This window comes from Crotalus tigris, unplaced genomic scaffold (assembly GCF_016545835.1).
Source record: "Crotalus tigris isolate CLP2741 ecotype Arizona unplaced genomic scaffold, ASM1654583v1 scf7180000024391.5723578, whole genome shotgun sequence".
NCBI classification, from domain to species: domain Eukaryota; kingdom Metazoa; phylum Chordata; class Lepidosauria; order Squamata; family Viperidae; genus Crotalus; species Crotalus tigris.
In genome coordinates, this window is record NW_024100561.1 from 1559889 (window position 1) to 1586044 (window position 26156).

At 36.6% G+C, this 26156-nt stretch overlaps 1 protein-coding gene across 1 annotated transcript in view; it reads right to left on the reverse strand.

Annotated features, from left to right (window-relative positions):
* The window catches only part of ELP2 (elongator acetyltransferase complex subunit 2), a 70638-nt gene extending 62347 nt beyond the window's left edge, over positions 1–8291 (reverse strand). The window contains exons 1-3 of the mRNA XM_039329258.1: positions 8096–8291; positions 5618–5696; positions 2144–2214 (exon numbers count right to left, since the gene is read on the reverse strand). Of these exons, the coding sequence (XP_039185192.1) occupies positions 2144–2214; positions 5618–5696; positions 8096–8287 (342 nt within the window). The 5' untranslated portion in view covers positions 8288–8291. The remainder of the gene's footprint in view (positions 1–2143; positions 2215–5617; positions 5697–8095) is intronic.
* Positions 8292–26156: the final 17865 nt, after the last annotated feature.

Here is a 26156-nt window from a genome sequence, read left to right on the forward strand (position 1 = left end):
ACCTTATTTTAAAAAAACCTAAATACTTCTCAACAGTTAATGATGCACAGGATTTTTTTTTTAGTAGAGTGGCGTATGTAAAAAAAATTGCATAATATTTTTCCAAACACATGTTAACCAATCATATTATTATATTATCTAACAATCATTAGAGTTGGGGAAAATCATAAACATGGAAGAAAGCGGAAAATATTAAAAATGATTGTGGAATATTTTCCATATATGTAACCTTCATTCTCTAAAATAATTTCTAAAAACACGGTAGGGAGGAAGTTTTTAAAATAATACTGAATACAATTTGGATGCTTATAATTACCATATACAGTGGGCAACTTTTCATTCAAGGATAAGAATGTTTCTTCCTTCAGGGACCAAAAAAAAGGCAAAAATTTGGACTTTCTCTCCTTGATTTAGAGACCGGTGGCTTTGTTTCTGTCCTTTACTGGGCCTCAAAGTACAGGTACCCCTCGACTTACAACAGTTCATTTAGTGACCGTTCAAAGTTACAATGGCACTGAAAAAAGTGACTTACAACCATTTTCACAGTTACAACCTTTGAAGCCTCCCCATGCTCATGTGATCAAACTTCAGACGCTTGGCAACTGGTTCATACTTATGACTGTTGCTGTGTCCCAAGGTCCTGTGATCACTTTTTGCAACCTTCTGACAAGCAAAGTCAATGGGGAAGCCAGATTTACTTAACAACCAGGTTATTAACTTTTCAACTCCAGTGATTCATTTAACAACTGAGACATTAGATCAATAATCAAGAAGCAAACAACACCCCAATCTAGGAACTGCCAAATAACAGTAAACAGCAGTCCAATCAAGGAACTACCAAGACCTCTCCCACCAACACTGACAGGGCAAGCCACCAGAATATAAACTGAGAGCAAACCCCACTCCCTACTAGCACTGACAATGTTACCTAGTTTGATAATGAAACATCTGCAAGAAAACAGCCAAGCTCAGAGAGCACCAAGGGTCCCACAGTTCAATCCTGAACTATATTCTCTTCTATCAGCATAATAAACGGTGTCACATTTCATAATCCAACAGTAGTATTCCTGTCATTATAGAAGAAATGAAGCTGTTCTCTTAGGCCAGGGGTCTTCAAACTTGGCCCTTTTATGACTTGTGGACTTCAACTCCCAGAATTCCTCAGTCAGGCACGCTATCTGAGGAATTCTGGGAGTTTAAGTCCACAAGTTATAAAAGGGCCAAGTTTGAAGACCCATGTCTTAGGCAGCAGTTATATCTCCCCTTGATGCTATAGCAGCAGGTAGCATTTAAGGATGCCAATAGCTTAAAAACTCACTTTTTTTTCTTTCCCAGCTTTTTAGCAGGTTCCAAAGTAAATAGGCCTGCAGTATTAAGGCTGATTACAGAGGATCATTCTTTTCAAAGAGTGAGAATATTTTTGTACTGTAGCTTCGGCAAATTATATTTTGAGATTTCATGTAAGCATAGCATTTGGCACTAATTACATAGTTCAGGTACCAAAGAATCAAAGCATCATTTTAGAAACGTTTCTAGTTCTTTATGTTGCAAACACAAGCTTTTAAGGAAATCTGTTTAGATTTTTTTCCTTTTACATTAAGGACAAACATTTGTCATATTTGTCATAGTTCAGACTCTTATACAGGCAATCCTAATTTTAGTGACTGCCTCATTTAGCAACTGTTCACAGTTATAATGGTGATGAAAAAGTAACTTTTGAACCAATCCTCACATTTATGACATCTGCAGGTCTGTAAAGCAAAGGAATGCTTTAAGTAAGGTCATAAACACAGCTGCGGTTTCACTCTGTGACCTCTTCACTTAACAACCAAGTTGCCAGTCCCAATTGTGGAGTTAAATGAGGACTACTTGTATAACTGTATTTCATTTCATAGTGTTTCTCACGATGAAATAAAATTTGAACTTGAATGACAGCAATAGATCTTTTTACTTTGTGTACACTGTTTAATACAACACAATTGGAGCTTTATATCTTTCATAATACCACAAAGGAGATAACATCAATTTAAGAAATTTAAGAAATTCTGGTTTGGTTTCGTATCTCACTCAACTTATTTTTCAAAAGTCATGTATACAAGGTATACAAGACATGGTCTTCACTTACCATGATATTTCTACATACCTTCTCATTTTGAATTTCCCAAAGAATAAGAACTTTGTCTGACCCGCCAGATATTAATTCCGTTTCATAAGCTATTATACAGAAGGATATAAAAAGATTTAATAATGCTGGTCAAAATTATTTTACTCTGTATCTAAGCTGCTCTTTGTAAATAATGGTAGTTGTTTTTGCTTTATTTTTTCTTATCACTTCCAAAGGGAAAAAAAATAGGACTCTCACACTCCAAGGATAATAAATAAATATTTCCCAGCTTTATTCTCTGCAGAAAATTAATTCTCAAAACAGTTAGCCACTATATTTTATAGTCATGTTACCTGGTAATTTTAAAATGATTCCAACACATCTGGAGTCTAACAGATTGAGAAAGGCTGTAATAAATCCTGAACAGAATCTCACAAATTTACTAGAATAAAATTTATTCCTTCTGCTTTTCACTAAACAGATGATCGCATTCCTTTATATAAAAAAATATGCAGAGGTTTACTACATACTTTTTCACAGTGCCTTGCTTAAAGTGCAGTGATTACTCACTGCAGACTTCCATTTCATGAACTATAGCAACACAAAAGTTGCTGTTTTCTCACAGCAACAACCCACCAAATGAAGTGGAAGAAGAGATGCCAAAGACCACATCAGAGCTTCTAGAGCAGCTGGCCCCAATTTTTTCCAGTTCTGCGGTGATGGTGGCATGGGGGGGGGGCATGTGTGAGCACGCAGGTGAGCAACTCCATTTGCACAAGTGGTGGGCTTCCCATTTGCCCAAATGGAATTTCACATACTCGCCTGCTCATCACTTGCGTAGTCCGGGGGTTGTGGACCCTTGTTCTAGAGCATCAATATTGCCATCTGTTGGTGATTTGTAACATTAGAGGCATTACTTTTCATTTAATATCTCTCTCTCTTTCTCTCTCTCCTGTGTGTGTGTGTGTGTGTGTGTGTGTGTGTGTGTTCAGTATGGATTATAGTCTTCTCAGCAGGTATTTTATTTATTATGTAATAGATTTATATACATTAAATCAAATCAACTTACATCTTTTCCTCATTTTCCATTCATAAGAATGATATTAATAGGAACAGATTCTTAATTCTATTGGTTAAAAGCTTCTTAACTCCTAGCATCCTGGCACCCCAAGAATCACAAAATAGGTCTTCAGTATTAAGCTGTTAAATGTAGCATTTTAACCCATTGCAGAATAGGTCATGTGAATTGAGAGTTGCTATCTCCCTCTGCAGGATTCCCTAATCTTTTTTACCTGACAGAATATTGAGAGCATACTTGGGGAATTCTTGCAAAATTTGGGATGGTCTTGTGTCTTGTACATTCATACAATGGCTGCTGTGGACAGTTTAACAAGTTACAAAGCACTATTTTAATGGAACATTGCTTCCATATAATCTATATTCCTTATTTTTTTTAAAAAAATGTGTTTATTTATTATCCTAACTTTATTTTTATAAATAACTCAAGGCAATGAACATGCTTAATACTCCTTCCTTCTCCTATTTTCCCCATAATAACAACCCTGCAAGGTGAGTTGGGCTAGTCACCCAAGTGGCTTTCATGCCTAAGGTGGGACTAGAACTCATGATCTCGGGGGGTTTTGTCTAGCAAATTTTCTTGCCTTACGCACTAGATCACACTGGTTAAGTAGAGATTACTTTCTATTTTCTGATTATTTTTTCCATATTTCCAGGAAGGTCTATACATTTCCAGTTGAAGTATTGGGCTCCAATTAACTGAGTGTTCAAGAGACTATTTGAGGTCAAGAAGCACTATTAGAAATAAAAATATCACTGGCAGCTTGTTTTGTAATATTTCATCACTCTTTTTTAATGAAAAACAATCATATGGACAAGAACCTTGGCAGGTCTTCCTCAACATAAAACAGAAAGATTACCAAGTAGCTTGATTAAAAATATTAAGGCCGAAGTATGGAGTTGATGTCAAATTCTTCTAGAATCTAGAATCACACTAAATCATCAGTTTGATTTATTAATGAAGCCACTGAACACAGTAGAGAAGTAACTTCAGATATATAGAAGTATCATTCCAACTTCTACATTTCTAAGAGGTTTCAAGCATTATTGGCCTAGATCTTGAAAAATGTATACACTTCAGGAATGCATTCTGAATGTACGAATGTCCAACAGAGGGCACTCATACAACAATACAATAACACTGGTTTTTATGGACCAAGGGAGTGGAGGGACATCAGTTAAAGCTATTAATGTAAATCTTAGATATCTGATAAATAAATAACTGTTTTGGAAACAATAAGTTTGATCATTATTTCAGAGTGCATTCAAAGTGCATATTATGACAGTCCAAGGTCAAATCAAGGCTTTCTGGCTGTCAATATAATCCAGATAATATTTTTGAGAACTTAACAGAAAAAAAAAATCTCTATTCTGTATTCAAAACTTATTCAATTAATTATGTATGTTTAAAATATTGAGAGTTACATAAATTCCATAATATGTTGGACCAGGACATTGGATAACCTAGTCTGGCGTTAATATTGAAATATTTTGACCTTGGTTTATGCTGTTTTATGATGTGTTTGTGTGTTTTTGTTTTGATTATGCACCATCAAGTTGGTGTTGTCTCAAAGGTCATACAGATTTTCTCCATGATGATCTGTCCCTGCCCTTTCAGATCTTCATGTTTATTACGTACTTTCTTCTATATTTAAATTGTACATTAGCCACTCAGAATTGCAATTTGTGAATTGAGCACTCATAGAAATTGCATGAATAAAATAACATGAAATAAATCTTTCTAGAACTTCTCACTGCTTTCCCCAAGCTCTGCCTGATCTTCATCTTCATCAGCCTGCCTGCTCTCTTTCAGTTTCCATGTGCTCCCTTTCCACCCTTACCCAGTCTTTCACTTGGTGGAAGGCTACAGCTTTTTCCTTTAAAAAAAAGATATTGTTGACTTATGGGGAAAAAAGACAGCACATTTTTCACTATACTTCTCTGGGACAAAATGAACAAAAGTGCCATTTATATTAGCAGAGAAGATTATGACAAAGTCTCTGTATCATAGCTCCCTCTACTGATAAAAATACATTTTTTCTTTTTTGTTATTATCACATAGCCTGCCAAATTAATAAAGTCAGATTTTAAACATGAAATAATAAAGTATAATATTGAAAACCAATAAAATAAAATAATATTGAAAATCAATACAACACAATAAAATATGTATATATAAATCTGTCTTTGTTCTTTCTTGGAGTGTAGCATTTACCTGAAAAATCCAAAGCTTGGTGTGGCTTTTAGCTCAATGGAAATTTGGCTGAGTGCAATGTATCAAGGCTATCATGGTTTTTTTTCAGGGTTTCTATTTACAGTGCCTTTATAAATGAATTTTAAATTCTCCACCAGCATTTTCTATTATTCTACAGTAGGTACAAAGTAGAAGTATTACAAACAGGCAAATTTTTGTGGACGCATTGATACTATACTTACATCCATCTTTTCTGTGAATCCATTTAACACAATTAATTCTGTCAGTATGACCATTCAGTGTTCCCATTACTTTTCTTTTCTAGAGGAAAAAACATACACATAAGCCAAGTATAAAAAGGAATTAGGAAAATTTTGTTCTTTAGGGGAAAAAAGTGAATTGCAGAGACACTGTGTTGAAATAGTATCTATTTTTTCAAATGGGCAGAATAGCCTGGGAGAATACTGAGTAAAATATCAAATATTTCAATTACTCAGGAATTCTCTACAATCATCTATCAGGCATTAACAAAGCAAAGCAATGCAGCATTGCTGTACATACAGGGATTTCAGGATGAGTGACACATGCATATCTGTTACTGTAAATATTTATCTATATATCATAAATCATACCCAAGACAGCTTATGACTCACAAATAAGGAACTGGATTTATTCAGTTCATTTGGCTCTTGATTTGTGCTAAGTGGAAACCCAGTTATTGTGATTTGTCAACTCAGTATTATGTAAATTAACCACAGTGGCTTAAACAATCCCTGGCTAAGAACATTGGAAACAAGGATTTTGCTTTCTGAACATTTTTGAGCGTATTTTATAGATTTTTGGCTGCAAATCACAACAATAACCTGTAATTTAACTCAGAATATACTGTTTTATAGAAATCTTCTGTTTTTAAACAAGGGCAATGTATGTTCTTTAGTACCTGTTGGCTTTGCTGCACACATGAAAGAAACACAAAAAAACATGGAACTGTTGAAGCACATCCAGTACCCTAAGTATAACCAGAATATCTGTAAAAATCTAAAAGTAGTGATTCTGCTTCTTGGAATGGTACTCCAGGTATACCATTATTATATATGTGAATGGGATAGCTGTGCAAGAGAGTCACATTACATTAAAAAGAAATGGCCATTCTGAAAGAAGTTGGTTCCAAGACAGAAAAGCGTGGCACAAGAACCACTTTTTGACCCCCAAAAGGTATTTTCGCCTCTGTGTCACATAAAACTCAGACTGATGAAAAAAATTGTGAAAGAGATAAACTGAAGGTTTTCGTTATTTGACGCAGATGTTTCCAGGAATAATTGATGCATTTTTGTTGATCAAATACCTTATCAATGACAAGCTGTCTGAAGATCTGTTAGTGGGGTGAAAGAAAACTGCCTGGAAAGCATTCAAGGATGTTGTTGAGAATTTTCTTGGTAGCTACACAGCACCAAACTACATTCAGCTGTCTGACAAACTTACAGTATACAGGACCATGAAGTGCAACATGTCACTGAAGATTAATTTTCTGCATTCACACATGGACAAGTTTAGAAAATCTAGGTGCAGTCAGTGACGAACATGAAGAAAGGTTTCGCTAGGACACCATCACAATGGAAAACCAGTATCAGGGCAACTAGAATCCACCAGTGTTGGGGGACCATTGTTGGACATTGCAGAGAGATGCATCAGACACTGAATACAAGCAAAAATCAGCAGCAGAACACTCTTGCTTTTTGTAGTCCAGTACCTACATTACAGTGCTACATAGCAGCCTGACTAACAATTCTGTTCATCTAACCAACTAATAAAATGACAATGTATTGGAAATAGATATCGTTCCATCTGTGTATACAGTGTAGTACCATGAATGTGCCTTATGATTTGGAAGATCTAGAATTTTATTGCCTTTCTGCTCTGAAGTTCACAGACTGATCAAGTTCACAAACTGATTAAAAAACAGAGGGAATTATTTGCATGGCAAGCTGCTTCTGACAAAAAGAGGTTAAAACACATACACTGTTTAGTAAGTTCAGCTGTCCTTAATGTGAGCATTTGATGAAGGACAGCAGCACGGAATAAACAAAATATGGTATACACTTTTTTGTGCTTTTTATCATTTTAAATTTTTTAATAATTATTTGTTGTTAGCTTTGTTGTATGCCACTAAGAGTCACTTGTCTGTGAGATTGGCAGCTATATGAGTATGATGAAATACATAAATAATGAGGATTAATTTTATGCATCCAAGTGTTGTGAACAGGTTATTAACCACAATAAAGGTAATGTTCTGCTACACTGTCATTTTATGCATGTCCCAAGAAAATTCTGTAATTTTTATTATGTTATTATTCCGTTATTTCATAAACTCCAGAAATTGCTCCAGGTCTTCGACACCGTTTCATACCTATAACCAATCAACTATACGAAGAGAGTTTCGCCCTCCTCATTAAAAGCTCACTCGCCATTATCATCACTTTCACCATTATCATCACTTTCCAAAGCAGAAACAAAGCAAGTCAGTTTTCCCCATTACTGGGAAGACAACCGACTAAGTTGCATCAAGACACCCAAGAAGAAGCAAGAATCAAATCGTCCTCCCCCCGCCCCCGCGCCTCTATCCCATAGCACGCCTCCAAAACACATGTTCAGGGAACGCGCTAGCTGAACGCAAAGAAGCCCTTCGGGGCCAAAATCCTCGACCTCCGTTCACAACTCACCTGTGGGTCATAGAGGATAACGGAGCAACAAGACCCGAACGCCAATAGAGTTCCTCTACCCCAAGAAATCACTCCGGGGCCGGCACGGTTAGCGGAACAAGCTACATGGCACACTTCTAAGGAGGCTGCCATTTTTCTCTCGCGTTCCAATGCGATTGACCTCAAGCGGCCGCCGTCGAAAGACTTGTCCATAGAGCGGAAGCGATGAATTCTGGCGAGAGCTTTAATAAGACGGTCTGAAATTCGGAGTTTACAAACCTTCGATTACGTCAGAGTTTTCGTGCCAATCTGTTCGAAAATTCCATCAGAGACTTGCTTTATGTAGTCTGTGGTGTTTTTTTTGTAAGGACCCTCCACCCCACCCTCATTTTTGGAATGCTTCAATCCTACTGACACACCATTCTACTCTCATCTTAGAAATCAGTTGCCTTTCCATAGCGAAATTTATAAAATAAGGCAGGTTGATAAACAGTTGATTTGGAACATTTTCAGGAATCCTAAAGTTTCTGAGAATCGTCGGGAATTCCCTACTTAATCTAATCTCGCATGTGCAAGTAACTCAGTCTGACAATGCATGGGCAAAATAAGTCTGACAATGTATGTTTTATCCTTCCCCGTTTTTAATTTTATTTTAATTATATGTTTTTTATCGTTTATACCAGTAAACCATTCAGAGTCATTTGTCTTAATTTTGATAAATAAAATAAATGGGTTTGACAGATAAATTGGAAAGGAATTTTGCATACTTCAAATGGTGAACGGATTTTGTGCCCACCTGCTTGCAACAGCCCTAGCTTTTACCCTCTTATTTTCCCTATACAATACAATCAGGTAGGTTTTGCTGAGAAAGAGTGACTGGTCGAAAGTCAGCTGGTCAGCTTTCATGGCTAACAGAGGACTAGAACTCATAGTCTCCTAATTTCTAAACCAGCACTGTAACAATTCCACCAGGCTCATTGCACAAATGAAGAAGCACCCAGTGACTTTTGAATAAACATACAAAGAATTGCATGACCTCCACTCAACCTGTTGAAAAAGAATTTTTAAATCCACTGGTCTCTGAGCAGATGTTTTGATAGAGTTTGCTTAAGGAATTGTCACAGAAAGTTGAAAATGAAGATTTTGTGATCATAACAGCTTCAGTAGCACTGAAGCATTTCTTTCCTAACTTTCTTAATTTTTTTTCTTTCTGGAGTCATGGGTTCCAGATTTTGGATGCATTCTGTAAGTCCATTTGAGGTATACTAGTTCAAAAATTGTTGCCCTGTGATGCATCATTTCAAGTAGTTGAAGGTCATGACGAGAGTTTTAGTAGTATCGATATAGATAGAATCTCCATTTTCTAACCATGAACTGGTTACTTGCTATCTCAAGAAGAATATTTAGCGAAAAGGCTGGCAAATGCTGTTTTTTCTTAGGCTTCACTCTTATTTAGAAATAAAACTTCATTATTCTAGGACAGTCAATTGTTAATTTCTATATAATATTTCCCATATCTTCAGCAACAAACCAATTACAGACATAGATTCCTCCAGAGAACAAAGTCACTTTTTTGAGAGATGGCATCATTTTCTAAAAAAAGCCATGTAAAGTTTCTTATCCTGCCCTTTTTATTGGAAAGAATGCAGTCTTCCTACAGAAAAAAATATTTGGAGCTGTGGGTTTTCAAGAGTTTCTGATATGGAGCTGACCCATTAACAGCACCTTATTGTGTAAATTCCACTGATTTGTGGTGGTAGACTTGAGTGGGAACTAAGCAACAGACATTGCTAAGCAACAGTTTCTGTTCTGGTTGAAAGATATTGACAGGACAAGATACAGAAATAGTATTACGATGAATGAGAATGATGGCTGTAAAGTAGAATAGGCAGAAATCTTAACACATTCTAAGAAGATTCTTAGGAGTATGCATATTATTAATACCCTCTGTTTACTCAAATGTGTTAGACACATTTCTGGAGAATTCTATCCAAGTAAGATTGCCAGCTTTTTCTGCTAGCCTGTAAGCATTTAATTGTAGCAGGATACCCAGAGAATTGGCAGATGGAACTTTTTATCACTTACGCCAGGGGAAATTTCATTGAAATTATTGGTACAAGAAGAGGCCCTATATAATTTGATGCAAATTAAATACTAAAGGCAACTTAAACCCATCTGTTAAAAACCTTTCATCAAGTGTTCATTTCTACAAATTCAAATGCTCAGAACCCATTTCTGAACTATATTCATGTTTTAACAGATATGGACAGGGAAAAGGAATTCCATCCCTAATCTCTATAAATATATGCACATTAGCAGGATTTGTGATATTTTTCTGCCTATCTTTGCATCATTATATGATTGTCACTGTTTACTTTGCTTCTGGAATGAGGAGAATCTAATCTGCTAGCATCTTCTCTGCTATGCACATTGGCAAGAGACCAACAGGAAATCAGGTCAAGCATTCTGTGCAGCACACTTGATGGCTTTTCAAAGTCGATATCCAACAAATACAGAAAGTGATCATTTGCTAATTATGGTTGCTTGCAGTCTGTTAAAACATGCACTCAATCTCTCATGCTGGCAAGACGCAGCTTACTTTCCTGGAATAGAACATGCCACTTAGTCACCAAGTTTAGACTATTGTTAGCTGCTTCTGTAACCAAACACTTCTTTCTATACAATTTCCTTAAGAGACTTAACATGTGTATATGCTATATTAAACCAAATCTCAGGATGATACAGAATAACCTTGAATACTACAGTAAATGAATAATTTAGTATTATTAATTATTAGTATTATTTGTTAAATGTTAACAAATGTTTAAAAATGTTTTCTAAAAAACTTTAATATGGCAAACTTTAATTTCTTGAGCCAGATTGCAGCCCTTTATATATTCAATGAATGGGATGTTTTATGATGGCAGAAGTACTTTTAGCTGGAAGCATCTTGTTAATTAATGTCAGCAATGGTTAATTTTCTGGAGTTTTATATTTCAGCCTCCATTAAAATGCTAAGTTAACAATCAGATTACCAATTTTAATTTGATCATCAAATGCTGCTGCTTCTTCCCATTTAAGACACATAATATCATTCTCAATATTTAAGACTGAGCAAAGCAATAGAATGAAATAATTAGGGTGGCTGTAAAGCATTAAGAAAATTATTCTTGTGGGGAATTATTCTTGCCTTTTTCATTTCATTCTCTATATTTTTGTTTATTATATTGTGAAGTTTACTATGATATCCATTGTAAGATTTATAGTCTACACCAGGAATGTCTAAACTGTGATAGCTAATAATACAGTCTCACACATCATAAATTTTATAATGTGATTTATATTCATCAACTCTGTATGTGTGTCTATACAGACACCCATAGATATACATGCATACAATTTCTCTTCACTCAAGGCAAGCCAAATTGTTGCCCCCCCCCCCCGTGGTCTATATGGTTGCCCAACTAACATGTGACTCTGGGTCTCTAACAATAAAAACAATAATAAATAGAAAAAATATTTGTCTATTACATCCCTCATATAAAACATTACTCCAAAGATCCTCAAGACTGGTCTTTTGTGCTTTCTTTTTGAGGTTAAGACACATTTTAATGTCTCCATGCACATTTTTTTGTTAGGGGAATAATTTCCAATCACCTTCTGAAATTTCTTTCTTACTTTTGGTTTCCCAGCTTAGCCAGCAGCCCTGAAATTCCACCATTTAATTAGATCCAATCCTGCTTAATGCCCAAGATTAGCCAAAATTGGCTAAATATTTCTGTTTGCTATCATATGCTTACTCTAATGGCGCATATGACTTTGTGGCATTAAATATTTTGATTGCATATTTTGAATATGTAAATGTTATCACTTAAATATATCTGGTGGCCACAAAAAGATGCTAGGTGAGAAAAACTGCTTTCTTGATTTGACTGCAAATCTTGATTTCATATATACATATATTGTTTGGATTTATTTTATGTTTGCAGCTGTCTGCGTAATTATATCCAATTTTTTTTTTAAAATACTATGTAACCAACAATTTGTTCATCTCACACCAAAGCAGCATTTAGTAGTTACCCCACAATATACTCATAAGACATTTTATTCTGCTATCAATAGGATTAAAGCCTTATGATCAAGTAAAGCTGAGGGTTTTGATTTTTCAAACAAACAAAATAGCCCTAGGTATGAAATTGTTTTGCATGTGTCTTCTAATCATCTTATTTATGTATTAAGTTCTTTGTCAGAAGCTCAAACTCCTTTTTTCACTTTCAAAGACCACTGAACCCTTTCTTTTAATGAAATTGTAGCAAAATACAAGGCAAAGACAGTTGGTCTTCTGGTTGCTGCTGAACTACCATTCCAAGACTTCCTCACCATTGGTCATACTAGAATTGGTGAGATATATAGTTCAGCGGTATAGACCCTTATTTCTGCTATTTTATCTAACATGAATTTTATCATGTTTAAGGCCAAAGTAAGAAATGACAACCTCCCTGCTTTTTCTTCTATCTCTACAGTACATTCCATTCTAAATAGGTACCCATTTTAAAGAACCTTTAGTACTTCTTTCCTACTTTGGAGAAGGATGCTTATAATAGACATATATTTGGCAGGCAATTCTTAAGAAGATATAAAATATAATTTTTCACTGACAAGCTGTTGTCCCATCTCTGAAAGCACCAATATGTTTATGCTTAATCTACTGAGGTTTGCAGATCTTTATATCATAAAGAGTGCAAGTGCAATAGTAAGACTTTACTTATAGTACATTTAAGAACCTCTTTATTTCATTCATCTTGCCCACTATAAAAAAATCCAGCCTGCTTTTAAATGTTAGACAGTACTTTGGAAATTATAAATACTTCAGTTATCTAAAGAAGGAATTTCATAAAGAAGTAATGAAAAACATAACCTCATTCCTCTGAACTGATCTGATAAGGTGGTATTAGTTTTAGAACTGTTGATCATCGTTTTCTTTTCCCTACTATGCCACGATTTATAAATAGTTGAGACAGCATGCGGAATATTACAACATTTATCTCTCTTTCAAATCAAAGCAGCACCTGAGAATGCCAGGCATAGCTTATTTATGGGATGTTTGAACTTAAAGTCTGCTTCTTCTTTTAAGAACATTTTCTAACATTATCTCTTTCACATTCTTTTCTCTGCCTTTTTCCTAACAATGTCTCTTAAGCTCTTGGTTAAACTATATAGAATATGATATGAAACAAGCATCATTACCATGTGACACTAGCATTGCCCCTTTTGGACATGTGCACAGACCTTGCACTGTAATAGCACAACGATCGTTTTGCCTTTAGCCCCCATGTCCTTCCTATAAGCTGACCCCATCTGATTCCTGTTTCCCATGTTTTCCTGTTTGTTAAATAAAAATAAACTCCTGATGTATGTTTGGGGTATAGTCTCAGAGCCATGGCATGTCTAACTTGATCCTGGCGCATTCTCTGGAGTGGAGTAGGGCCAGGAGAGATACAGAAGCCCTATCATAGCCAGTCTGCTGTGGCAATCAACAATTTTATTGAGTATTCTACTATCAAGGATAACAAGATGTGTTTTCTCCTGTGGTATCTTGGTACTCAACTGCTTTGAAACTCAGCGAACCTGGTACTCAATGTATTTTGATGCAAAATTTTTGTCCTGGTACTCATTGTTCCTTGGTACTTAATGCACAAGCTAGAACTTGTCAGTGACTCACTATATTATTTCTTATGGAAAACATTTGTTTGGTGCTCATTGTTTTTGGTACCCATTGCACCTCCTGGAACCAATTAATGTTGAGTATATTCATGTCACTAGACATATGGACTTGCTTTGAAAGATCTACCCAAATTATTTAAAAGGGCTTTTCTTTTGTACCCTTTTCAGAAATTTCCAAGAATGTTTTTACTGTCCCCATCCTAAGATATTTGTCTTGTTTTTAGAGACAGGATTTTGGCTTTCCTGCGAATTCTAGTTAATTTCAGGTGAAAACTAATGAGCACCCATAATATATTGCCACCAGAACCTACATGTCCTTGCAGTTATGTTCCAGGTGTGCTAGAATTTCTGCAACCCCCCCCCCATAATAATTATTCAACCACTAAAGTACATTATTAATAAGCTACAGCTTATATTTAGACAATGATACTGTACTTTTTCATGCAGTGGATGGCAGGCCTGTAGTTGAATATAAACCTAAAACATATTCTCACAAGCCACAAGGGACAATAGGGCAATGATTCTACTATGGAACCAGATCCTTCAACAAACCTAGATGTCTACTTTGCCCCTGCATCTACATTAACAGCACTATCATAGGCCCCCAACAAGTACACAAGATTACAGATGTCTTCCCGTGCCCCTTCTCTACTAAGATATAGGCCATCGTGTGCCAGCAATGCACATAGAATTCTACATAGGCAAAGAGGTCAAATTTTGTGCAAAACAATTAATGGGCATGTTTGATTTCAGGCCCAAAACAAACACCAGAGATTTCAACCTTCCAGGATACTCACTATATGGCAGACATCAAAGTGCCCATTTTGGAAAAAACAAAACAAAAAACCAAGATTTTATCACCACTGTTGAGCAAACATCAAAGTGTTTCAGGCAATCTCAGAAGATCTCAATAAACACAATGTGTTTTAATGCATTACATTTGTTAATTAGATACTTGTAATCTATATCTCACATGAAACCTGCATCTATATAACTCATTTGCCTTCCCTCTTCCCCTCCCACCTCATCCCAATTATAATCCTACTTCAACTGAACCACTCTACATAAGACATAAGTATTTGTGAACTGCAGCTACTGAGAAATGAGCTGCAGTTCACAAATACTTATGTCTTTGAATAAAACTTGTTAGTCAGACAAGGCTCCTTTTTTGCTACCACCTGGGAAGTAATGCTGTTATGCTAATAGACATTAACCTTTGTAAGGTTTTTAGCTCAGAATCCTAATAAATCCCAATGAGACTCTGAACACGAGGCAACTGAAAAGAACACAGGTTTATTCTTTTGATCAAAGGAATAAGCTGGGTGCCTCACTCTCTTGTCATACGCACGCACACTGCTCTGAGACCAAGGAGATTGAGAGAACAATCTAATCAAAAAAGTTCTGCTTTTTATAACTAATACACATTACAAAGTTCCTGCGCATCTAAAAAGTTCCTTTGAATTTCCTTAACTATTCTAGCTCAGTTACATTTCTACATCTCTAAGCCTGAATACACAATAACTTAATAGCTGGTAATTAGCCCAGAAACTTAACTTGTAATACTTCTTCAAGCAGCGCCTGGGAAGAAGAGTCAAAAGAAAGGGGATGGAAAAAGAACAAAGTGTTGCAGATTCTTAGCTAGTCTTTCTCTATCTCTTGGAACAACACAGTTTAAAGTAACAGAAACATTTTCTTTGGTCAGCACAATTTAGAATACAATGGAGCATATACAAAAAGCAAGCAGGAATAAATGAACAATAGCTGGGCTATGTTATATATGAAAGATTGATTATACATAAAAGATTATATTTTGAAAGATTATATTTTGCTTGATCTCTATACCTTGTTTTTTTTCCTCCTCTGCCAGGCTATTGGATCCGCACTTTGCTGGTAGAGGCAGCTAAAACCCAGTGTGTGCTTTCGTGTGTCTCCTCTCTAGCAGGAAATTAGGGTTTTGGTCTTAAGTACAAAAAGACAATGCAGGACATCTTGTATCTGCTATATTCCTTCTCAGGGCTTTTTCCTTGCTTTTCTTCTGCAGGACTAATTCATTGCTTCTCTGAACTATGAACTATGAAGATGGGTTTCCATTAGCGATCCATCTCCCAAAGTATCCATAATAAGCCCTGTTGTGCCACCACTTCCAATGTTCTACTTCTGACTCCAAATTGTAGGTACTGCATCGTGATGTTTGCCCTGAGTTCTGAGGTGCAGGGAGGAGGCAGTCAGCTTCTGCTCTCAGACATGTGTTTTGTCCTTAACTTAAAGACATCTCTGAGCGCAGCTGCTTTTTTTTTACAGATTGGGATGAGTGCTATTGTGATAGAATCTCTGAATGTATATCTCAATAATAATATTTTTCAAGTCTAATGAAAGATTGGAAAGTAATCTTTAAAGAAACAGAATTCAGTGGGGTATCTCCACTTGGATGACACAGAATGCCATTTCAGCTACCCTTGTGCAAGTACAAGTTACACTACAGAATGAATAACCTTAAATCCAAAAAAGGTCACAGGTATCCATTGCCGTACAAAGAACCAGTTGCCCCAGCAATTTAACCTATCATTTCAAGTCCCATCTTATTCATCTACTTTGTATTCATCATGTTCAAGTTTAGGACAATTACCAGATGCAGAAATAGTTTTTCTAATTATTATGAAAACACTAGAACGTAAATTTTGTAGACTGTGCTCAACTGTAACAATTTATTCCTACCCTCCTCTGGCGTTGTCTGTGCATGTTTCAGTAATGTCCCTCTGCTACTCAGCAAGATAGGCAATGCAGTTCCAAAATGACCAAAGATCCATGTTCTCTTGAGGATATATTACTTACAACTATGGTGATACTTTCTTAAGTGGAGAGCTGCAAAATAGATGTATTGCAAACAAAAAACAAAAGAACCCCAACAACCCCAGCATAAGAAGGGGAGAGTCTGGGGGCAGGAAAGCGTGAATGAAACCTGAATGAAATCTGAAAGGTGACCAGATTTCTTGGTCTCAAAAGGTTAAATGTCACAGAACTAAAAGAGAAAAGAGCTGGGTGTCAGAAAGATGTTTGGCTACCAACAAAATGAAATTGGAAAGTTCTGGGGTAGGAGCAGGGAATAGTTTTCCTTTAATATCACCTCTTGGTCCTCATGATTTGTGTTTCTTGCAGCCACCATACCGCATTTCAATGGTGTAATGTTAAGCTACCTCAGTAACAGGCTCCAGGGATCTTCTGTTAATGTGCACCTCTGTATCCTTGAGTTGACTGAAATGTTTGCCATCATATGCCCTGTCCTGATGGCCAAGATCTGACCTGCATCAGTAACAAGACCAGTGAGTGGTACTTTCTTTGCAGTTTTGTAAAGAAAATTAAAGGAAAGGAATTGGTGTATTCCTCAAGTTTTATTTTCCCGCCCTTCAAATGTATTAACTTTCAGGAAGGTATCCATTAATCACTCTCCTTATTGGCTGGGGAGGAGGCAAACACTGACAGATAGCTAAATTGGCAAGCTATCTGTTAAAATGTGCTTATGTGTTTTATCTTTAAAAAGAGGCTGACTATCATCTGAAAACCTGGCTCCTTTTGAACATAGGCTTAACATTATCCTGGAAAATTGCTATTTATGAAAAGAGGAGCAGGGAAAGTGTAACCAGAAAGGCCAAAATCAAACTGAAGAGATGTCATCTCCAGCATTATCTAGGTGGCATCTCAGGTGGTTTGCATGGTAAGTCTTGTGTCAGGGAAAGACAGAAAATCCATCTAAAAACTTTTTTTTTTTTTTTGAAAAGGGGGACTGAAGCAAGATCCTTCTGCCTGGGAAACTGAATTACAACCCTTCCCAAGAAAACCATACATACATAAAGCCATACATAAAGTAAAGAGGTACAGCCATGTTGCCTATGTCTTTTATTTCAGTGAAAAAAACAAGGCATTCATTAATCACAATGGTCCCAGTTATTATCTGATTCATCGGGAGGACCTGAATTTCTGAGCACAGATATATTCCACCCACCCACTCACCCACCTGGATCCCTTCAAGCAAGCAGAATATTAGCCAGACTGCAGACATTAAACCTAGCCACAGAAAAATTAAAACTACTGAGAACTGATGTTCCTCCCCTCCCTTCTACATCTGCCTTTTGTATTTTTAAATGCAACACTAGTTGAAAAAAATGCAGAAATCAGTGAATAAATCAATCACATCAGCCAGTTGCTCTCTGGATTATAATTTTGGAGATGTCAATGAATTCCTCCTCCCCTGTTGAAAACATGGTTCCTCTTCTTGTCATCCAGTTGCCTTCTCAAATACAATGGTTATACTTGAATTTCAGTTTGAAATTGTTATTTCCCCTACCAGCACCAAAAATATTTGTATAGATAATATAAATATTCGAAAACATTGTGACCTGCAACTATAGGTAGTCCTCAACTTACGACCACAATTGAGCCCAACATTTCTGTGGCTAAGTGAGACATTTGTTAAGTGAATTTTGCCCCATTTTGCCAGAGTTGTAAAGTAAATTGCTGCAGTTATTAATAACCTGATTGTTAATTGAATCTGGCTTTGCTTGTCAGAAAGTCGCAAAAGGGGATCACATGACCCCAAGACACTGCAGCCATCATAAATATGAACCAGTCGCCAAGAATCTGAATTTTGATCAGATGGGGTGTCCATAGGGATGCTTCAACAGTTCTAAGTGTGAAAAACGGTCATAAGTCACTTTTTTCAGTGCTGTTGTAACTTTGAACGGTCACTATGTAAACTGTTGTAAGTCAAGGACCACCTGTATAGGCAATCTTACATAAACAAGTAATTTGAATGCATTGCCAAATAATAAAGCACACCAGCTGGAGGTATTTTATTGGGTTTTATTGCTATTACTTAAAAACTGAGAAAAGGAATTGTTCCATTTTTAAATGTGTACATTACTTTTTTTCACACCCACCCACATTTCCTGTACATACATACAGATACAGACATAGATATACATGAGAGTCGGCATGGATAATGATTAAGGTGCTGGATAAAGAACAGGGAGACTGAGGTTCTAGTCCTCCCTTAGGCATGGCTGGCTGGGTGACTTTGGGCCAGTCACTCTCTCGTAGCCCTAGGGGTAGGCAACCTTGGCTCTTTTATGACTCGTGGACTTCATGCTGGCTCAGGAATTCTGGGAGTTGAAGTCCACGAGTCATAAAAGAGCCTACCCCGGCCCTAGACTGAGAAGTCAGGAAATACCTACCTACCAATCCATACTGGGGCAAAGTTGTAGATTATTGTCTAAAACCTTCCACGAAAAGGCCTTCATCCTGCAGTGAAATAATTGGGGCTGATGATAATATATATGCACCTACATATACATGCACAGCTGTGCAGTGATACGATCAAATAACAACTTGGTGCAGATTTTTTTAAAAATCCCTTAAACTTTTATTACTTGATCCTTATATAAAAAAACTAAGGTTTTGTTTAAAAGACCGAAGGGACCATTTGGTAAATGATCCATAGCATGTGAATTTGTAGCCATCACAATTAAGGATAAAAAAAAAATTCTCTCCTTTGTAGCGCTCCTGGTTTGGCATTAACTCTATAACTCTCATTTCAGGAAAGTTCAATTATTTTTTTTGGCTCCGAGCAATACTTATCAAAAAAGAGCTGCAGTAGTGCAAGTATAAAGATAGTCCTCAACTTATGAACATTTATTTAACAACTGTTTGAAGTCATAATGGTACCGAAAAAAGTGAGTTATGAACCAAGTCTTGCACTTACGGAGAGTTGTGGTGTCCCTGTGCTCAAGCAATCAAAATACAGGTGCTTGGCGTGTATTTATGATGGCTGCAGCATCCTGGGATCATATGGCTACCATTTGTGACCTTCCCAGGGGGCTTTCAACAAACAAAATCAATAGGGGAAGCTAGATTTGCTTAACAACCATGTGATTCACATAGTTAATGACCATTGCAAAAAGGGTATAAAATTGAATGTGACAAAAAAAAAATTCAGACAAATGCATAACAAAAGTGACCTCCAACTTTTTGGCAGCACAGACATGGTAATACAATAAGCTTTCTCTAATTTAAATGAATAGTCAATACTTAAACGGTCTTAAAATGTTAATAATAAACATTCTAAAGATCAATCTCACGTTCTTTTCTTGATTTTAATCTAACACATGAAATGAATTGTCAAATATTAATAAGCGTATATTTAAGAAATCACAATATTTCTCTAGTCAGATCAAATCTAATCCTCAAATCCTGAAAGTCAGAGGTTGCAAGAAAAATAGGAAAAGAAAATAGAAAATATTGTGTACTGGTACTATCTATTGTACTACCAACACACAGACACACACAAAGAGAGAGAGAGTTTGCACTTCATAGTGCATACATTCCAGTCACCAGTACTTGAAGATTTTCTAGAGCTAATAATGTGTAAAAACGTACAACAGCTCTACTATGAAAAACAATTAATTGCATCTGATGCTTTTTAGCTGTATATACCTCTGCGTATATAACAGAAGTATGTAAATAATGCATGAGGTGGAAACTATGGATGAAGAGATAAGTGAATAATATTAGAACTCTAGATCATTCATTAAAGCTACACATGTAATAAATCCAAAGGAATTCACTGCCATTGTTATGATGGCTGCCAATTTAGACATTTTAAAAAGAGAAGAGGCTAATGCTGGGAAAGATTGAGGGCAACAGAGAATGAGGTGGCTGGATGGAGTCACTAAAGCAGTAGGCATGAGCTTAAATGGACTCCAGAAGATGGTAGAGGACAGGAAGGCCTGGAGGAACGTTGTCCATGGGGTCGCGATGGGTCGGACACGACTTCGCAACTAACAACAACAAGAAAGAGGATTGGACACATTAATGGAGGATAAAGTTGGCAGTCTATTATTCTTTTAAAAGAACATTTACATTTTATATTAAAATATTTAAAATATAGTACCCACTAGTTGGATACTAATAAATTCAAATAAATAAGTAGAATTTATTTTAAAACTTTAAGGAACAAAATAAATGACTACATAACAGGGGGAAAAAAAAGAAAGCAATAAAGTACATAGTAAATAGACAATAAAATTGTTGACTCTCACCCAGTTGGCTTTCATGCATAAAGTGGGACTAGAACTCACGGTCTCCCAGTTTCTAGCCTGATGCTTTAATCATTAGACCAAAGTGGCTCTGTTTACAACATTTTTACTGAATATCGGTGAAATGTTCCATAGTGAACAATGGATTTGCTTAACAATCACCGTCTTTGCTTTATGATCACTGTATTTGCTTTATAACCTCAGGCTCACTTAATAACCACTGCAAAAAAGATTAATAACCACTGCAAAAAAAGATTGTTGAATTGGGTCAATGACCTACTTTACAATTGTCATGACTTATGAACATAATAAATTCATAATAAGAGTTACAAACCTGCCTAGAGTAGCCCCATGGCAAGATAGGTGGCTAGTAAATTTAACAAACAAACAAACAAATAAATAAATGGCAGACTCCATTATGGTTATAACTTCAGAACTACCTGTATTCCTTTTCTATGGCATAGAGAATGCAGAGCTTTATTGCCTTTGCAGGATTTAGTTTAACTATTATGCCTAGCAGCCATTAAGAACTTTTTTGTTTATAAAATTGGTTAATTCCAAATGTTAATAATGGGTTGTGTGAAGAGCTATAATTAAATAAAAGTTGATAGTAGGTTTTCCCTTAGAGAAAAATTACAGTTTCCTTACCCAATTAGGATTATCAAGCGAAGACAGATCTTAAATTTTTTCTAATTAATTTTCTTCTAGAAATGTAGCTATAACTATGAGTATTAAAGGCACAGTTCTCAAGCTAAACTAAATATATTCTGAAATTGGTTTTGAATTCATATAAATAATAATAATTTGGCTATTTTTCACTGGAGGAAAAACACTTTTCGCTTGATTAATCATCACTGTATCCTTATATTGATGAACAATTTAGTAGAAAAGAACATCACCCACTTGCACTATTCTCTTCATCCTCAGTTAGAATTAAATATTTAACAGTATTTCACCTGCTGATAAAATATTTAAGCCCCATGGCAATTGTAGTAGGAATACTGTAAGTATTCACCAAGGATGTACCCCTAGATAGATTGTGAACACTTTCTTGGATTTATCCTACTATTCATTTTGTATTTTTTCATTCTGTGGCAAAAGGTGTCAGTATTCTATTCATTTTTAAAAATAACAACAACAAAAGATACAAATCTGGTCTTATACACCTTTAGAACCAAATCAATGTAGCTTGGTCTGAAGAAAAGTGTGTCTAGGATTGCAGCCAATGAAAAAGCAAACTGATATCCATACCTTGGTCAATCCACCACTACAGTGCCTAAAGCAGTGGTTCTCAACCTTTCTAATGCCGCGACCCCATAATACAGTTCCCCATGTTGTGGTGACCCCGAACCACTTATACATCACCGGATGCCAGGGGCGTGGCCAAAGGGGGGGAAAAATGGCGGACAGCCCTGTTTGGCGACCCCCGTGAAATGGTCGTTCGACCCCAAATGGGGTCCCGACCCACAGGTTGAGAACCACTGGCCTAAAGAAAATCAAAGACCTAAAAATAAAAGAGAAGGAAATCATAGCTTAATCTTACAGCAATATCCATAGATCCAGAACAAAAGAACCCACTGAAGCACCATTAAGCAATACACCCAACCTAACATAATACACTGATTGAAATACCCAGACACATAGAACTCATTGCCCTTTGTGTCACAACCTACTTTCAACACTCATGGAATCATCACAGTCAGAATTCATAGCTGAGACTCTGATGCAATGTACCTAGAACAGGGGTGTCCAACATTGGCAACTTTAATACCTTTAGACCAACTTCTAGAATTTCCCAGCCAGCCATGCGGGCTGGGGAATTCTGAGACAGGAAGACCATGTCTTAAAATTGGCAAGTTTGGATACATCGGTCTAGAAGCATAGCACTCCCACACAAACAACCAAAAGTATGGATCTGCTTTGTAGATAACACTTTCATTATAAGACAAGGATCAATTATAGAAGACACATGAGACAATCAATCTCTTTCAAGGAATAAAATGTACAAGAGACAAACACACACTATCTTCTTGAATATCTTCATCAGCAGGGAAAACAATGGCAAATTAAAGACCTAGGTTTGTTAAAAAAAAATCCTCACATTAACCAAGTGCTTCACTATCAAAGCATCAACCCAACCACCCACAAAAAAAGTTATATAAGAACATTATGCAGAAACATACTGCAGTAACCCAGAATGCCTAAAAGAGGAAAAATACAACCTACACATCTTCCAAAACAATGGATACCCATCTCACTTTATCCAAAAGTAATTGACTACACAACCCACTGCAACACAATCGTTACAACTTACAAAGGATTCTCCTGTATATCAAAAACATTCCAAGACTACTAAAACCACGCAGCATTACTGTAGTATGCAAAACAACAAAATCCCTCCAAAATATCTTAAGCAAACCAAAACATCCAGTACCAAGAATGAAAAACAGGAATCATCTACAACATACAATGGAAAGACTATAACAGCCACTGTTATAGGATGGAAAGATAGAAAATTGGCAGACTGCATTCATAAACACCAACTGGCTGTCAGAAGACATGACTCCTTATTTTGCCACAGATTCAGCTACAAAAGTTAACATTTTGCCTCAAGCTGAATCCAAAAAATGCTAGGGAACTCCTGGGTGCTTGGCATTAAGACAAAGCAGCCATTAATAGGTACAAAAAGACAACCTCATTTATATATCATTTAAAAGATACAATCAAAAGAAAGGCAGGAAAAAATTTAGAACCCATCCTTTCAGCAACCAACTACCTGATAAGCAGAAGTAGCACCAGATAAATGCTGCAACAGTTGTAAGTGCAAAAAATGGTCATAAGTCACTTTTTTCAGTGCTGTTGTAACTTCAAACGGTCACTAAATGAAGAATACCTGTATGGAAATGGCAGTATAATGTTTTTATAATTGCAAGTATCTGGTATTTAGACTATCTCCTTTCTCTGAATAAAATGAATGTAAAAGTTAATCCTTTTGTATTAACTTTACAATAAGAGCAGCATTCCAGAGTTGGAAGTGTGAACTTCATAAAGATATGAGCTGAACAAACTCATGGTGCTATTTAAAACATGGGGCAATAACAGTAAATTCCCCTCCCTTCCCGCAAAGAATGTATATGCAATCCATAAATATCTTATTTTATTTCCTTCCCTTTTCCATCTTTATACCAAGAATTGGCATTGTGATGATTACTGTAGTTATTTATTTGTGTGTGTGTGCACATGTGTGTACATGTGCACATGTCGCGATGGGTCGGACACGACTTCGCAATTAACAACAACAACACATGTGCACCCACATTATGTTTGCATCCCATTCTTCTATAGTTGCCAGGATAACTACAGTGCCATGATCTCTGTGAAGTCATCAGCAGTCAAACCTGAAGGAGAACTCGCAATGACATACAGGGGTTCCACGGCAGGGAACAACTGAAGGTCTCAAGGGAGTAGGGCTAATCTCTCCATATAGGTATTTATGATATACCCTATGTGACAGGGGTCTCCAACCTTGGCAACTTTAAGACCTTTGGACTTCAACTCCCAGAATTGGCTGGCTGGGGAATTCTGGGAGTTGAAGTCCACAAGTCTTAAAGTTGCCAAAGTTGGGGATCCCTGCTATATGAAGAGATAGTAGCTTCTTCTGTGTCACTTGGGTTGCCCTGGTATTTCCCAGAGAGCTGCTATTAGCCCTACTCCCTTGAGGCCCTCGGTTGTTCCCTGCCGTGGAACCCCTGTATGTCATTGTGAGTTCTTTGGAACAGGCTTGACTGCTGGCCATCAAACCCTTTAAAGAAGTAATTCTGACCCTACAAAATAAATAGCCATCAAACCCAGATTCTCTGGGTACTATCCTTGTAACCAGCTAGGCAAGATCACCAATACCTCAGCCTCCCTCCCTCTGGCATCAGAACCTAATACCTGCAGAGGCAGAATAATCCCAGAGAAGAATTATGAAAAAAAAGAATTCATTATGTTCTACCAGAGTGTTCAATAGTAATTATGGGTTCTTATTACTTGTACAAAATAAATCAAACTGGTGTATTTATGTGTGTGGGTTTATTTACAGAGGGTTAGGAAATCAAAGGCATAGGTCCAATAACTGTCTTTTGTAGAATGGAAGACTTCTGTTCACAGAAACAGAGCAGTGCCTAATTGAAATAGAGAGGAGGTGATAACCACTTATTTCTTCCTCACCTAATACCATCCACAAAACGCTCCAAACAATTGGGATGCTCTTAGTATGATCTGCTTTATGAGATGCCTATTGAAACCCTGCTTCTTACTGAAGAATTATAAGCACTATTCTACTTGGGCATTTCACTGGCAAGTAGTTGAAGAAAGAGTAAACAGGCTAAATCAAATATTTCATCTCTGAAATTCATTAAACTGTGATTGTTACTATACACCCAGATTATCTTTTTCTGTGGAAGTGCTCTTGCTCTGGAACCAAAGTTCCTTGTAAATAACAACTTTGCTGTGAATATGCTTGAATAGAAGGAAGGCTGGATTGTCTGGTTACAAATTTCCTTATGGGCTTAACCTCTCCCCCTCAGTTTTAAATGGTAGCTTTGCTTCATCCTGGGAGAGGATACTGCATGAGAAACTGAAATGGTAGCGTTTCTCACCCAATCTGATGATGGGATATGAGCATATTAAACAGCGTGCCATGGTTTTTGGAAGGCCAATTAGATCTGGCTTCCATACCCATAAGTGTGCTCCTGGAGAGTTTTCCTTCCTTCCTTCCTTCCTTCCTTCCTTCCTTCCTTCCTTCCTTCCTTCCTTCCTTCCTTCCTTCCTTCCTTTCCCTTCCCTTCCCATTCCATTCCTTTCTTTTCCTTTTTCCTTCCCTTCCCCTTCCCTTCTCTTTTTTTCAAGCTGGCTAAATATTTAAGCCAAAGGATGGTTCCCAAATTCAGAAGAGCCCTAAATCTGGCAAGATTTAACACCCTTCCAGCAGCTGCTTTTGAGGGGAAATTATGAGACATGATATTCAAAGACTTTTTCCCTGTGGTGACGATGTTACTGAAATATTACACTACGATTTGCTATATTACTCTTATTATAGAGCTGCCTGGGTAGCAGTTAATAATGTTCCATCTTGTCAGATTTCTGGGGCACCTGGATTCATTTTATTTACTATTGTTACTGTATGATCAATGTGATTTTATTTCTATGAAGATGGTTAACTTTCACTTCGAGATACATTGTATTTTCACTGCATCAGTTTTATAATTATTAGATTTTATTGTCAT